Source organism: Brienomyrus brachyistius, chromosome 9 (assembly GCF_023856365.1).
Source record: "Brienomyrus brachyistius isolate T26 chromosome 9, BBRACH_0.4, whole genome shotgun sequence".
Classification (NCBI taxonomy): domain Eukaryota; kingdom Metazoa; phylum Chordata; class Actinopteri; order Osteoglossiformes; family Mormyridae; genus Brienomyrus; species Brienomyrus brachyistius.
Genome location: NC_064541.1, coordinates 26,013,050 through 26,027,290, shown reverse-complemented (window position 1 = coordinate 26,027,290; position 14,241 = coordinate 26,013,050). Strand labels below are relative to the sequence as shown.

Genomic DNA, 14,241 nt, shown 5'->3' with positions numbered 1-14,241 from the left:
AGAAAAATAAATAAATAAACTTAAAAAAACATTACGTTCTCATCCAAAGAGCACGGCAGCCACTACAGATGCTATTTATAGTAATTAAATTACATTGTTGCTGTGAAGAGAAGACGACTCCAAACAGGAGGACACTTAAGTTAGACCAAATCGTCTTAACCCTTTCCTACAATTCAGACAATGCTTTAGTTTAAGGAGACTCATATTTATGAAATTATGGTGGTGGAATCTGGTGTTGAGGGTGGTTACCTTCGGGACAGACGCAGAGGTGGATGCACGGGGCTTATTAACACCATGAAATCATGTCAGACTTGCAGGAAATGGTCTTGACGGACAGTGTGCTCAGCGGTTTGCATGTGTGGAGTGGGGGGGGCGGGGGGGGGGAACGGAGGGCATTGAGAGCCAAGCAGAATTTATTGCTTCTCCTCAGAAAGCTAGGCGCCAATGTTCTATTCAAGCATGCCAGCAGGCGTAGCAGCAGACGGACTGGGGGAGGGCACCGTGCCCTGTCTCCGCCCAACCCCACCTATTCCCCCCAAGAGTTTCAGAAATAGGGATCGGACCTCAGTCTACGGGACCGCTTCTGGGTTCAGCTAGAGCTGAATATGGCAGTTCACCCCACTGAAGAGGAAGGGGCAGGTGGAAAATCGTTCAAATCTTTTTGTTTGCCATCTTTGCTTAGTATTAAAATGTGTAAATAGTGACGTATTCTGACCACTGGTTCTGGACAAATAATTTGAAGGAACTTTCACACACACTCTATACCCCGGGTGCCACATCCGTACCAGCCTGCAGGACAAAAATACTCACAGCACATCTGGCAGAACTCTCTGTCTGACCCAACTGAGCCCAGAAGGGGTGTTCGGTTAGGTGGGGGAGGAGGCACCGATCCAGTCTGCCCCCGAAATGCGGGCTAGCGGCCCAGCGCGAGATGCGATTACACATTGCTCTGACCAAAAGGGCAGGGGGGTAAATAAAGACTGGGTCAGATTGGGGTGGGGCAGGGTGCGAGGGGGGGGACGGGGAGGGTGGGTGGGTGGAATGTGGTAGTTATTTACGGGAGATTTGTCATGCCGTTTGGACGAGAAGGAAGAACTTCAAGCCTGTTAAATATTCTTCAGGGTTCGTAGAAAAGTGCCGCAAACTGACTGAATATTGGCCAATCGAGGCAAAAAATACTCAAGGGGAGCCCCTTGGAGAGAGAAATGTTACTTAGTAACGAAGTCACATGATCCCATATTAGAGGCGTGTGGAGGAGGGGGGGGGGGGGGGGGTTCCCCAGCCTTGGTCTGTTTTCATTTGGGTCCTTGGCTTTCCTATGAAGAGCTGAACACAATACGATACATCAACATTGGGAAATCTCTCTTAAACAAATAAATGTGGAAATACACATTCGTAGTTTTTTGCCAAGAATATCTGTGCCCAAAGCGTCTCGTGGTACCAGGCCCGTGCCCAGTTAAACCACACTTGGATTTAATCAGTGCTGCATGGATGGTGAGGGATTCAATGCATTTCCTAGATTGCCACACGATTTGCCCAGATAACTGGACCAGTGGCCACAGGGCGCAGCCACACTGACGGACAGTGAACACAGTTTGTGCAGCAGTGAAGCCACAGACTCGCCTGGTGCTAGACCTCCACCATTATAAAGCAAATACAAGCTGTAGATCAGAAAAATATGACATCCTTAGTTAAACATCCATCCATCCATCCATCTTCGAACTGCTTCCCCAGCAAAGAATCACAGTGCCGCTGGAATCATGCTGACTCATGACAGACCAATCAGACGTCTTCCAAACACCGACAAAGTCGTGCCTCTCCCTCGGTGGGTGGTCCCAAGGGATACAGGCCCCCCCCCCTTCCATCTCTTAATTAATCACCCTTGGAGCTTCTGGAATAATTAACCGGCACAATCTAAGTTCTACAGCGATTTGCGTACAGCCGTAAAGGTCGCTGAATGTGCCCCCAGGAATGCAGGCCAGCGTGTTCTTACCCCCCCAAAAAACACACAGTGCACTGGGTTGCCAGGCCCTTCGGTCACCCTTTATTCCACAGATTCCCCCCAGGCAGGGACAACACTGAGATTCATTTACAATATTCACAAACTCTTTATGGTACCCAGTAGTTTCAATTCTCTTCAAGTTAAATAACTAAATTATGAAAGACAAAATAACCAACACGCTTCTTTGTCCAACTCATCATAACAACAATAATTATAATCGTAATAGTCAAATAGTGTGTATTTTAAGCTCTGTTTCCTTTCTACAATGGGTCACGCAGTCAGTCCTGTAAGGTGCGTCGTAAAACCAGCGTGACACTGATGACACGCAACACCGTGACGCGCGGCCGGGCGCCTCCCCCACCCCATGGCGTCGTTGGGGGTCGTCTTCTCATCCTTGCTCTTTCATCCTCACCCCCCTGTCACCTCCTCCAGGAGGTGGTTTCCATGGGATTGGCAAGTTGGACACGCGGACACGAGCAGTCCGCTTCTCAGTTTGGCACAAGTCAGCTAGGTGGGGGCGAGGGTTGGGGGGCTGGGCCGGGCTGGGCTGTATGCAGACAGGCAGGAGAGGGCCAAGGGGAGGCTGAGTGGGGGGGGGGGGGGGCGGTGGTGATGGGGAGGACGCACCTCTCGGATGCTGATGTGGGATTGCCGCAGGCGAACACCTCAAAGGACCTCTGCAAAGGAGCCAACAACATACAGGCACTCAGTCAGGGTGGGGCATTAATATTACCATCGATGGTGATGTTTTTATTTTATTGGCAGCAAGACAAGCAGCTTCACAAGAAAGAACGGTAACAGTCACACTGAGATCCAAAGCCCTCCTCCATCTTGTATGCGGCTTTGAGCCCGTCTGACTTTGAAATAAAACTGTCAGCTAAGCACAGAGATCCTGCATATCCGCAGCAGTCTAAGCTGGTGATAAGCATTCCCGGAGATAAACCTCCTGTTTGTTTTGTGTTTTATTTATGATCAGAGGCCTGTCTTCAAGATCAACAGGTGAGGGGCTGCGGTGGGGAGGGGGGTGACATCGATAACACAAATGTGAGGACTGGCACATATTTGGCCTGGGGTGCCGGCCGCTTTGGGCATCCCAGCTGCCCTCCCTGGCACCCTCTCTGGGCAGCGTGTTTAGAAGGCCAACGTCTGATCACGTGTCCGGCTTCGTGGGACGTCCCACAGGGCAGAGCCCTCACCGGCCAGGCAGTCAGCCGCAAGGTTCACTTAAATGCCAACCTCGTTTTACCACCACCAATCACCGTCACGCTATTTAAGGAAAATACCATCCCAGCTCCCCTGACACCTGCACTTCAGAAGCCCCTAATCCGTCCCATCAAATGCCTTCATTTTTATGCAAATACCAGCTGAGTGTTGCAAAGACTCTGCGATTCCCCATCTACAGATGGTCCTACGGGCAAGTTAACCACACAGCCTGTGTCAGGCCCAACACTACATGCAGAGTAAGGAGATCATCACAGAAAGGGCAGCAATCTGAACTTTAGCTTCAACAAGAGATTGAGTGGAAAGCATGGTCTTGGTGGGGGAAAACGATCAGAATTTCTGCTTCAGGATTAAAAAGGACCATGAACCGTTACTCTAGTCAGTTGTCAAAGCTATAATACAGCCAAGTTCTACGTTTGATCTTTGCAAGGCTTTGAAAACACGGCCAACGTTGCGCCTCTGCCCAGATACCTGTGACGTGCTGAGGTTTAATAGAGCCCGCCTTCTTCAGGAAGGGTTCTCCCGCCTCGAATGCCAGGATTGGCTCCGCAGAAACGTCACTCTCAGACTTGTCCCGCCCCTCACCACTGCTGTGATTGGACAGCTGGATGATCTCCTCAAAGCCGGCTGACTCCCCCTTGGAAGACAGTCCATTCTCATGCTTGGCCGGTTGAACGCCGTTGATCACCGGAACCATGGGGCTGGGGGTAGGGGGTAATGTCACACACAGATGGTCAGCGATGATCATCCTGGCTAATGAGACCACCAGCGATATCTATACACATTGCAATGCCTTGTGGGGGGTTTCCATGATCCGACAAGCCTTAAAGACTTTGTGACTATTTATCTTAAGACTTTAATGCATTTATTTTTGGAGTATAATTTGTGTCTTTTGTCTGCCTACTGTGAAACTGAGTTCCTGTACCTTTGGCGGACTTTTAATTAGTTAGCTCATTTAACAGGATGCTTCACAGCGTTCTACCAGGAGAAACCTTCCTCTCTCTCTCGCTCGCTCTCTCACACACACACACACACACACACACACACACACACACACACACACACACACACACACACACACACACACACACACACACACACACACACACACACACGGTTCCCATAACAGACTGGACCAAATGCATCAAGGTTAGCGTGCTCGATGACCAAACATGGTTACCACAACACCCATTGCAGACCAATCGGCTGTCTTTACATAGAAGAGCACTAGAGTATAAGAGTGGAGAAAGACAGGAGATGCTAAAGTATTTCCTGTGTACCTCTCTTTGATGCTGCCCTGTGATTGGACGCCCACTGCTTCCCTATTGGACAGCACCGCCTCTGGTCCCGGCTTGTAGTCCATCACTGACAAAAAGAGGACAGACGGCATAACATGAATCTCTAAGGCATGTTCAGGGAGATTTAGGTTTTTCTTGGACGTACTTCACCTAACGATGGACAGTTAATAAGCCGTTCATGTTTAGTAATATAAAAAAAATGGGCTGCCATGATGTTCATTCTGGCTGAGAGGAAGGGGATTTTTCACAGAAATTTCGACAGAGGGGGAGGACGGATGGGACCACCCTGTCTGGGGACCATGTGACTTTAATTCAAGATCCAAGGCCTTAATCCCTACACCCACAAGCACATCTCAGGAGGCCTCCTATGTTTTATTCATCTCCCATGGAACCGGGATCCTCCTCAGCTGCAAACCAGAAGGCTGATATGACCAGCACCCCCCACCATGTCGTGCCTGCTGGACCAGTCCACACCCCACAACAATCCCACATGAAACAAGCTGTATGTAAAAGCAGGGGATGGACAGGGCCAAAGCAAGCCTGGCTTCGGCCGGAAAGCAGACTTAGCTCCAGGGACCATGAGGAGAGCCTGTTGTGGGGAAACAGAGAGCAGGACAGCACCTCCTCACACACACACACGGAAACCATCAGCAAGCTCAAAAAGCACCACCCGAGGTGGACTGGTCTTCTGCCCCATAGCCGGTACCGGCCCGGATACAACGGTCTCCTTTGATGGCCAGAACGGCTCGCAGACATGAGCATCCGGCTTTCATTTCTGCTGAGCTCCAAGTCAGATTAACCCCTTTAGTATCCATTAAAAAAAACCCTCAACAGAATTTTAATAAAAACGAGATGCGCCCAAAATCAGCTAATGAGTTTCTGCAAACGAAAGGCTTTGTTCTGGGCCTGGAGGCCACACACAGACCTCCGTCTGGACAAAACATAACCAGATGAATGGGTGTGGAAGCAGCCGAATTACAGGCCTGCCGTCTGTGATTACGAGCCTTCGACGGTCACTCAGGATACCTTTACTGCTCTCAGAGTCTGGTTTGGCGTCTTTTCCATTGACGTGGGCCGGAGACGAAGTCTTGGCGTCTTTCTGTGAGTAGAGAATCCGACAGTTCAGATTGAAAATGGAAGAATGATGGATCTACATATGAGAAGTGGAGGAGAGGCGAGTTAGAAGATACAGGCACCTTTTCCCCAGGATCGGTCTTGCGGGTTCTCTTCATGATCTCCTCGAGGCGCTGGGACAGAGAAACAGGAAGCGCCGCTAGAACCACAATCCAAACCACAACCACGCCTCTGCAGAATTCCATGGCAACCATGGACACTCTCGCTCCACTACCCAATAGCTCAATATATTTACATTTTAACAGTTCACATGTTTAGCAGATGCTTTTGTCCAAAGCGACATACAAGCGAAGCAAACAGCTCATTACGAGCATACAAATTGTCAAGTACTCAACTAGGCATAAATGTAGATAAGCAGAGCTTCCAGTAAATGCCCAGGCACAAGAGTAACAGTCCTGGAGCAAGAACTTAATAAGATATTCAAGTGGAACATAAGAACATTCAGGGAAAGTAATGAGACATGCTGGTAGGGCAATACAGACCACATTTAATGGCCAACAATAACTCATCTGTTTCACTCATCTACACCAGTGTTTCCCATCCCAATCCTTGGAGACCCCCAGACAGTGCACATAATTGCCCCCCTCTCAGTAGTGATAGGCAAGTGAAATTTCATGAACCATTTGCTGTATTTTCTGACCCCACTAGATGGCGCTCTTGGTTTGCTTTGGGGCGTGCTTAGAGCCCTTTTTTGAACAGAGAGCGCCACCTAGTGGGATCAGAAAATACAGCAAATGGTTCATGAAGCATCATTTGCTCATCACCACCTCTCAGCTCCCAGCACACTTGCACCAAGTTCTCGGTGGTCATATTTACTTGGTTCAGATGTGCTGGAAGCTGTGACAGAGCAAAACTGTGGACTGTCTGGGGTCCCTGAGGTCTGGGTTGGGAAACACTGACCTATGTGAGAACGAGGCTGAAATTCGGGGACGTTTGATAGTAAAAACAAAGGCCAAAGGGCACCAGGCGACGGAAAGCAGGAAGGGGTGTCCTCCTCTGGGGCGTGAAGCGCTGTTGCCGGTGGGTGCCTCCCTACCTTCTTCCTCTCCAGACGCTCCTGTTCCTCCTTCTGGAAGTGCTTCTCTCTCTCCAGCCTCTGCTTCTCCGCCTCCTCCCTGGCCTTGATCTCTGCCTCTTCCCTCTGGTATAGAGTTTAAATATTTAACTGCATAACTAAGACAAAAATGTGAGATACCCTATTCCCAGAAGACACATCTTGGGCTTTGATGTTGAAGATCTGTTAGAGCTCCTCCAACTGATGCTGATGGCAACATTAAAAGCGCATTTTTATGTTTCAAAATCAGCCAAAACATTTTGACGTGGCCGTGGGTAATAATCTGGCCACCAGGGGGAAGCGGTGGGATGGCGGATTACAGATGAGTCACTGGAAAGTGCCTCTGGCTTATAAATGCTGCCCACGTAGGTGGCAAACAAACGCTCCTCTGACTCGAGGAGCTTCAGGCACACGACCCGGAACGTTCTGCAAGATAGCACAGAAACGGGGCGAGCTGCTAAAGCAGAACGGAAGGCCTGCAGATCACAGTAGACTTAATCCCACCCAGCACGGCCCGCAAGACCAAAAACCAGCAGAAGGTCGTTTGCTAGAGGGAAGGAGGAGATCAGCCACTAGTGGGTGTGTTGGCTGATGTCACCACGGCGAATCGCATCACATCCATAAAGCAACGCCTCCCCCCACCTGCTTCTGGAGCCTCTCGTTCTCCTCCTGCTCGGCCCGGACCTTCTCCTGAGCCTCCTGCTCCTCCTGCTTTCGCTGCTCCTCCAGGAGACGCTGCTGCTCCTGGGCCGCCTGAGCCGCCCGCTCCTCGCACAGCACCCTGAAGGAGAGACGTCTTAGCATCTGCACAAAATGAGCGGTGCGCCCCCTACTGTACGCTGGGGTGTATTACAGCGCAAGTCACACCCCCAGGCCGAGGAAAACACCCCACCTTCACACCACCAACAGAGGGACCTTTTGTCCCCCTGAGCTAAGCCTTTAACCCCAAATGTTCCAGGGATTGTCGCAAAAAATCGTACCCCACTCTGGATAAAAGCATCTGCTAAATAAAATAAAAATGTAAATTCATCTGGAGAAACCAAAACAGTTACTTATGCTGCTCTAACTAGCCAGGCAGGCCATGCTTTCAAATATATATATAAACCAAGTAAAACATGTATTAATAATAAAAATTATGAATATACTATAAGTGGCTTAGACGAAGAAAAGGCTTTGCGTTTACGCGGCTTTTTATTCATTTATTAGTCCAATATGCTTAAAGCGCACTTGTCACATAACGAAACGTAGCTCAGAATAAGATCACTCTACAACTGACAGCCGGACATATTCATGTTGGGGAATTCCCATACTACCCTTCAGTGAAAACACAAGATCGTGGACAAATTAAAAAAACAAACAAAAAAAAACCATATACTCAAACCTGAACCAATAGATTAAGAGCTGATTAGTAGTAGTAGTGTTAAATCAATGGTGTGCACTGGGATTAATACCTTGTGAAAAGTGGGCCATGCCAGAAAACTCTGCTCTAGGGTGCAACATCAAGCCCCTTGTGCGACTCAAACCAGCAGCTTTCAGGTTATGCCATTATGCTACTTCTTACATACCCCAGTTTCAGTCCTTCAGACCAATTAGTACTTTTTCTGACAAGATGTAGACTAAGAATCACTCAGCTTACAAGTCTGTGTGTGCGTGTGGCTTGGTGGGAGGGGTGGGAGTGGCTTGGTGGGAGGGGTGGGCGTGGCTTGGTGGGAGGGGTGGGCGTGGCCTTACCGCTCCCGCTCCGCCTCCTCTCGCCGTTCTTGTTCCTCCCGCTCACGCTGCTCGCGCGCCTGCCGCCGCTTCTCTGCCAGTATGCGGGCAGCCTCCCCCGGGTCCGTGGTGCCTGCTGTGGGCTTGCCGGACGGGGACACAGCCGCAGCCAGGGCGGAGGGTGGAGTCGGGGCGGGCACAGAAGGCAGAGAACTGGTGTCCGACGAGGTCTGCTCGGGCACTGGCTTAGATGCGGGCACCGGCTTAGACGCGGGCACTGGCTTAGACGCGGGCACTGGCTTAGATGCGGGCACTGGCTTAGACGCGGGCACCGTGACCGGTGCACTCACGGATGGGGGTGTGTCTGAGGCTGAAGACGTGACGACAGACGGGATGGAGGCAGCGCCTGAAGGGGGTGGGGCACAAACAATCAGGGGTGGAGCTTTCTGCTGGAGAGACCATAAGCCCCTCCCAGAAGCAGGTCTCTTCACCAACATCCACAGCAGTTCATGATCGGCATGCAGATGGGCTCATTGACATTCCACACCACGCCTGTTTATGGGATCCAGCATCGGAGGCGCTGCAGGCAGCCCTCAAGGGCACTCGGGCGCCCTTCAGTCCCTGAACTGGAAGAACGCGCACGGTAATTACTCAATAATGGCTCTTTAATTAGGCCTGTCTGGTCACGCCGTCACGCTCCGTCAACAGTCACGCTTTCCAGCACCCGTCTTCCAGCCATGGCGGTGAGGGGGGGTTGGGGGGATTTATAAGTGGCGGGCAACTTTAGCTACTGGTTTGCATTAGTTTTGTTCCGATCCACCATTTATTCAGTCCCCTGTCCTGCCCAAGTTGCGTCTTACGGCAGATATAGGAAACTCCAAACCTGCCAGTCACTCGGGATACGAATAAACACCAAAACCTGAACTGACATTAGCCTAACGTTACATTGCTACATCATGCTAACAGCAAAGATGCTAAGCGCCAGTATCCATGGCAACTGACTTACTCTTGGCCTCCTCGGGGGTGCCGGACCGGGCCTTCTCCACGGTGACGGGGGAGGCCATCCGAGGGTCCACGCGGGCAGGGGTCTGGGATCTCTTTGGGCGGGGCTTGCTGGCAGGTGGGGTTGCTCGGACTGTGGTAGGTTTTGGAGACACCGCAGGGCTTGGGGAGGCGGGTCGGCCCTTGGTGGCGGCGGGGGAGGCAGTCCGGTGTTTGGCAAGGGGACTGGTGCTGGAAAGGACGGGACGGGACTTAAAGATGCCGGAGTATCACGAATCCGACGTGACACCGAGGCAAACAAGCAGCTACGGGATGGAGAGCAGACATCATTGACTCATCTGGGACCAAACTGCGGAATCGATACCAAACGCAGGACAGGCGTGAACGAGTTTAGAGCCCAGTGTGTACAGAATACAGTGTTTCTTGGCTGGAAAGTTTTGTCAAGGGGACATGTTTGTTCCACTGGATCTTGGTTCCGGAAACATTCCAGGAATAATGTTCCCACACACACGCCATCAGAACTGTGGACAAACGGCATGCAGCCCTCGGCAGCTCTCTTGGACGCGATGGCTGGTCTATAAACACTTAAGACAAACGGCTGTTGGCCCAGGCTGACAGGCGCTGCCCCACTGAGCCCAGATTGGCTGTTTCCAGCCTCTAATCATTGAGACAAGGGTGCGGGTCTGTCAATCACCAGTAGAAAGGGACAGGGTTTCGGGAGGTAATGCGGGGTGTGCGGTACCTGGGCTCGGGCCTGTGTGTGGAGAGGTAATGCGGGGTGTGTGGTACCTGGGCTCGGGCCTGTGGGTGGAGAGGTAATGCGGGGTGTGTGGTACCTGGGCTCGGGCCTGTGTGTGGGGAGGTAATGCGGGGTGTGCGGTACCTGGGCGCGGGCCTGTGTGTGGAGAGGTAATGCGGGGTGTGTGGTACCTGGGCTCGGGCCTGTGGGTGGAGAGGTAATGCGGGGTGTGTGGTACCTGGGCTCGGGCCTGTGTGTGGGGAGGTAATGCGGGGTGTGCGGTACCTGGGCGCGGGCCTGTGTTTGGGGAGGTAATGCGGGGTGTGCGGAACCTGAGCTCGGGCCTGTGTGTGGGGAGGTAATGCGGGGTGTGTGGTACCTGGGCTCGGGCCTGTGTGTGGGGAGGTAATGCGGGGTGTGCGGTACCTGGGCTCGGGCCTGTGTGTGGGGAGGTAATGCGGGGTGTGCGGTACCTGGGCTCGGGCCTGTGTGTGGGGAGGTAATGCGGGGTGTGCGGTACCTGGACTCGGGCCTGTGTGTGGGGAGGTAATGCGGGGTGTGCGGTACCTGGGCTCGGGCCTGTGTGTGGAGAGGTAATGCGGGGTGTGTGGTACCTGGGCTCGGGCCTGTGTTTGGGGAGGTAATGCGGGGTGTGTGGTACCTGGACTCGGGCCTGTGTGTGGGGAGGTAATGCGGGGTGTGCGGTACCTGGGCTCGGGCCTGTGTGTGGGGAGGTAATGCGGGGTGTGCGGTACCTGGGCGCGGGCCTGTGTGTGGGGAGGTAATGCGGGGTGTGCGGTACCTGGGCTCGGGCCTGTGTGTGGGGAGGTAATGCGGGGTGTGCGGTACCTGGGCTCGGGCCTGTGTGTGGGGAGGTAATGCGGGGTGTGTGGTACCTGGGCTCGGGCCTGTGTGTGGGGAGGTAATGCGGGGTGTGCGGTACCTGGACTCGGGCCTGTGTGTGGGGAGGTAATGCGGGGTGTGCGGTACCTGGACTCGGGCCTGTGTGCGGGGAGGTAATGCGGGGTGTGCGGTACCTGGACTCGGGCCTGTGTGCGGGGAGGTAATGCGGGGTGTGCGGTACCTGGACTCGGGCCTGTGTGCGGGGAGGTAATGCGGGGTGTGCGGTACCTGGACTCGGGCCTGTGTGTGGGGAGGTAATGCGGGGTGTGCGGTACCTGGACTCGGGCCTGTGTGTGGGGAGGTAATGCGGGGTGTGCGGTACCTGAGCTCGGGCCTGAGTGTGGGGAGGTAATGCGGGGTGTGTGGTACCTGGGCTCGGGCCTGTGTGTGGAGAGGTAATGCGGGGTGTGCGGTACCTGGGCTCGGGCCTGTGTGTGGGGAGGTAATGCGGGGTGTGCGGTACCTGGGCTCGGGCCTGTGTGTGGGGAGGTAATGCGGGGTGTGCGGTACCTGGGCTCGGGCCTGTGTGTGGGGAGGTAATGCGGGGTGTGCGGTACCTGGGCTCGGGCCTGTGTGTGGGGAGGTAATGCGGGGTGTGCGGTACCTGGACTCGGGCCTGTGTGTGGGGAGGTAATGCGGGGTGTGCGGTACCTGGGCTCGGGCCTGTGTGTGGGGAGGTAATGCGGGGTGTGCGGTACCTGGGCTCGGGCCTGTGTGTGGGGAGGTAATGCGGGGTGTGCGGTACCTGGACTCGGGCCTGTGTGTGGGGAGGTAATGCGGGGTGTGCGGTACCTGGGCTCGGGCCTGTGTGTGGGGAGGTAATGCGGGGTGTGCGGTACCTGGGCTCGGGCCTGTGTGTGGGGAGGTAATGCGGGGTGTGCGGTACCTGGGCTCGGGCCTGTGTGTGGGGAGGTAATGCGGGGTGTGCGGTACCTGGGCTCGGGCCTGTGTGTGGGGAGGTAATGCGGGGTGTGCGGTACCTGGGCTCGGGCCTGTGTGTGGGGAGGTAATGCGGGGTGTGCGGTACCTGGGCTCGGGCCTGTGTGTGGGGAGGTAATGCGGGGTGTGCGGTACCTGGGCTCGGGCCTGTGTGTGGGGAGGTAATGCGGGGTGTGCGGTACCTGGACTCGGGCCTGTGTGTGGGGAGGTAATGCGGGGTGTGTGGTACCTGGGCTCGGGCCTGTGTGTGGGGAGGTAATGCGGGGTGTGCGGTACCTGGGCGCGGGCCTGTGTTTGGGGAGGTAATGCGGGGTGTGTGGTACCTGGGCTCGGGCCTGTGTGTGGGGAGGTAATGCGGGGTGTGCGGTACCTGGGCTCGGGCCTGTGTGTGGAGAGGTAATGCGGGGTGTGCGGTACCTGAGCTCGGGCCTGTGTGTGGGGAGGTAATGCGGGGTGTGCGGTACCTGGGCTCGGGCCTGTGTGTGGGGAGGTAATGCGGGGTGTGCGGTACCTGGGCGCGGGCCTGTGTGTGGGGAGGTAATGCGGGGTGTGCGGTACCTGAGCTCGGGCCTGTGTGTGGGGAGGTAATGCGGGGTGTGCGGTACCTGGGCTCGGGCCTGTGTGTGGGGAGGTAATGCGGGGTGTGCGGTACCTGGGCTCGGGCCTGTGTGTGGGGAGGTAATGCGGGGTGTGCGGTACCTGGGCTCGGGCCTGTGTGTGGGGAGGTAATGCGGGGTGTGCGGTACCTGGGCTCGGGCCTGTGTGTGGGGAGGTAATGCGGGGTGTGCGGTACCTGGGCGCGGGCCTGTGTGTGGGGAGGTAATGCGGGGTGTGCGGTACCTGGGCTCGGGCCTGTGTGTGGGGAGGTAATGCGGGGTGTGCGGTACCTGGGCTCGGGCCTGTGTGTGGGGAGGTAATGCGGGGTGTGCGGTACCTGGGCTCGGGCCTGTGTGTGGGGAGGTAATGCGGGGTGTGCGGTACCTGGGCTCGGGCCTGTGTGTGGGGAGGTAATGCGGGGTGTGCGGTACCTGGGCTCGGGCCTGTGTGTGGGGAGGTAATGCGGGGTGTGCGGTACCTGGGCGCGGGCCTGTGTTTGGGGAGGTAATGCGGGGTGTGCGGTACCTGGGCGCGGGCCTGTGTTTGGGGAGGTAATGCGGGGTGTGTGGTACCTGGGCTCGGGCCTGTGTGTGGAGAGGTAATGCGGGGTGTGCGGTACCTGGGCTCGGGCCTGTGTGTGGGGAGGTAATGCGGGGTGTGCGGTACCTGGGCGCGGGCCTGTGTTTGGGGAGGTAATGCGGGGTGTGCGGTACCTGGGCTCGGGCCTGTGTGTGGGGAGGTAATGCGGGGTGTGCGGTACCTGGGCTCGGGCCTGTGTGTGGGGAGGTAATGCGGGGTGTGCGGTACCTGGGCTCGGGCCTGTGTGTGGGGAGGTAATGCGGGGTGTGCGGTACCTGGGCGCGGGCCTGTGTTTGGGGAGGTAATGCGGGGTGTGCGGTACCTGGGCTCGGGCCTGTGTGTGGGGAGGTAATGCGGGGTGTGCGGTACCTGGACTCGGGCCTGTGTTTGAGGCTGGGCAGGGACTGCCTCTTCCGGAAAACCTTCTCTTTCGATAGGGCGCTGCGCTCCTTCTCATTCTCCCGCTCTTTGTCTTTCTTCTCCTTCTTTTTCTTCTCCATCTGTTAACAGACACCCAGATTATATGTGGGATGAAATATAAGTAATATACAAATTTGGCGGCAGGGTTAAGATCAGCAGAATATTCCTCAAGAGAGACCACGTTTCACGCAATCCTGTCTATTGCACAGCACATGCCGGTTTGATTTTTTTTATGAAGCTGCTCTCCGGGAGGTTTGACTGACGACTGACCGGCGTGGAGTCCCGCCTCCGCTGGCGCTGGGTGATATCGGGCGTGCTGGTGGACACCTTCCAGCGCTCGGACGAGCGATGATGCACCCTGTGGTGGTGACTGCAGGCGGTCAGGGGGCTGGCGGACGAGGAACGAGGGCACAAAGGCGACCCTGGGCATCAGGGGTCACAAAACACAAATACTCAGTCACTGATAGGGTAAAACCAGCGTCTAAATTATTTCTGATTGGCTTAAACCACTTGATAAATGTCAATAAAGTTCCATCAGTATACCTGAAATAAACATTCACTTACGAATTACGCAAGTTGTACATCATTAGAGTGCCTGCCAGTCTGAGTCCTCAGATAGGATTCTTTGTTCCACCACTAAGGA

The 14,241-nt window shown here is 54.8% G+C and overlaps 1 protein-coding gene and 1 long non-coding RNA gene across 2 annotated transcripts in view; one reads left to right on the top strand and one right to left on the bottom strand.

Annotated features, from left to right (window-relative positions):
• Window positions 1-2,021: 2,021 nt before the first annotated feature.
• The window catches only part of map7d1a (MAP7 domain containing 1a), a 41,285-nt gene continuing 29,065 nt past the window's right edge, over window positions 2,022-14,241 (bottom strand). The window contains exons 10-20 of the mRNA XM_049025473.1: window positions 13,869-14,020; window positions 13,548-13,678; window positions 9,426-9,652; window positions 8,441-8,825; window positions 7,352-7,490; window positions 6,692-6,796; window positions 5,718-5,768; window positions 5,548-5,620; window positions 4,504-4,588; window positions 3,695-3,924; window positions 2,022-2,679 (exon numbers count right to left, since the gene is read on the bottom strand). Of these exons, the coding sequence (XP_048881430.1) occupies window positions 2,669-2,679; window positions 3,695-3,924; window positions 4,504-4,588; window positions 5,548-5,620; window positions 5,718-5,768; window positions 6,692-6,796; window positions 7,352-7,490; window positions 8,441-8,825; window positions 9,426-9,652; window positions 13,548-13,678; window positions 13,869-14,020 (1,589 nt within the window). The 3' untranslated portion in view covers window positions 2,022-2,668. The remainder of the gene's footprint in view (window positions 2,680-3,694; window positions 3,925-4,503; window positions 4,589-5,547; window positions 5,621-5,717; window positions 5,769-6,691; window positions 6,797-7,351; window positions 7,491-8,440; window positions 8,826-9,425; window positions 9,653-13,547; window positions 13,679-13,868; window positions 14,021-14,241) is intronic.
• LOC125748834 (uncharacterized) lies at window positions 10,419-13,351 on the top strand. Its single transcript, XR_007399695.1, has 3 exons — window positions 10,419-10,471; window positions 12,211-12,304; window positions 13,245-13,351. It is a non-coding gene; the product is annotated as an uncharacterized LOC125748834 (long non-coding RNA).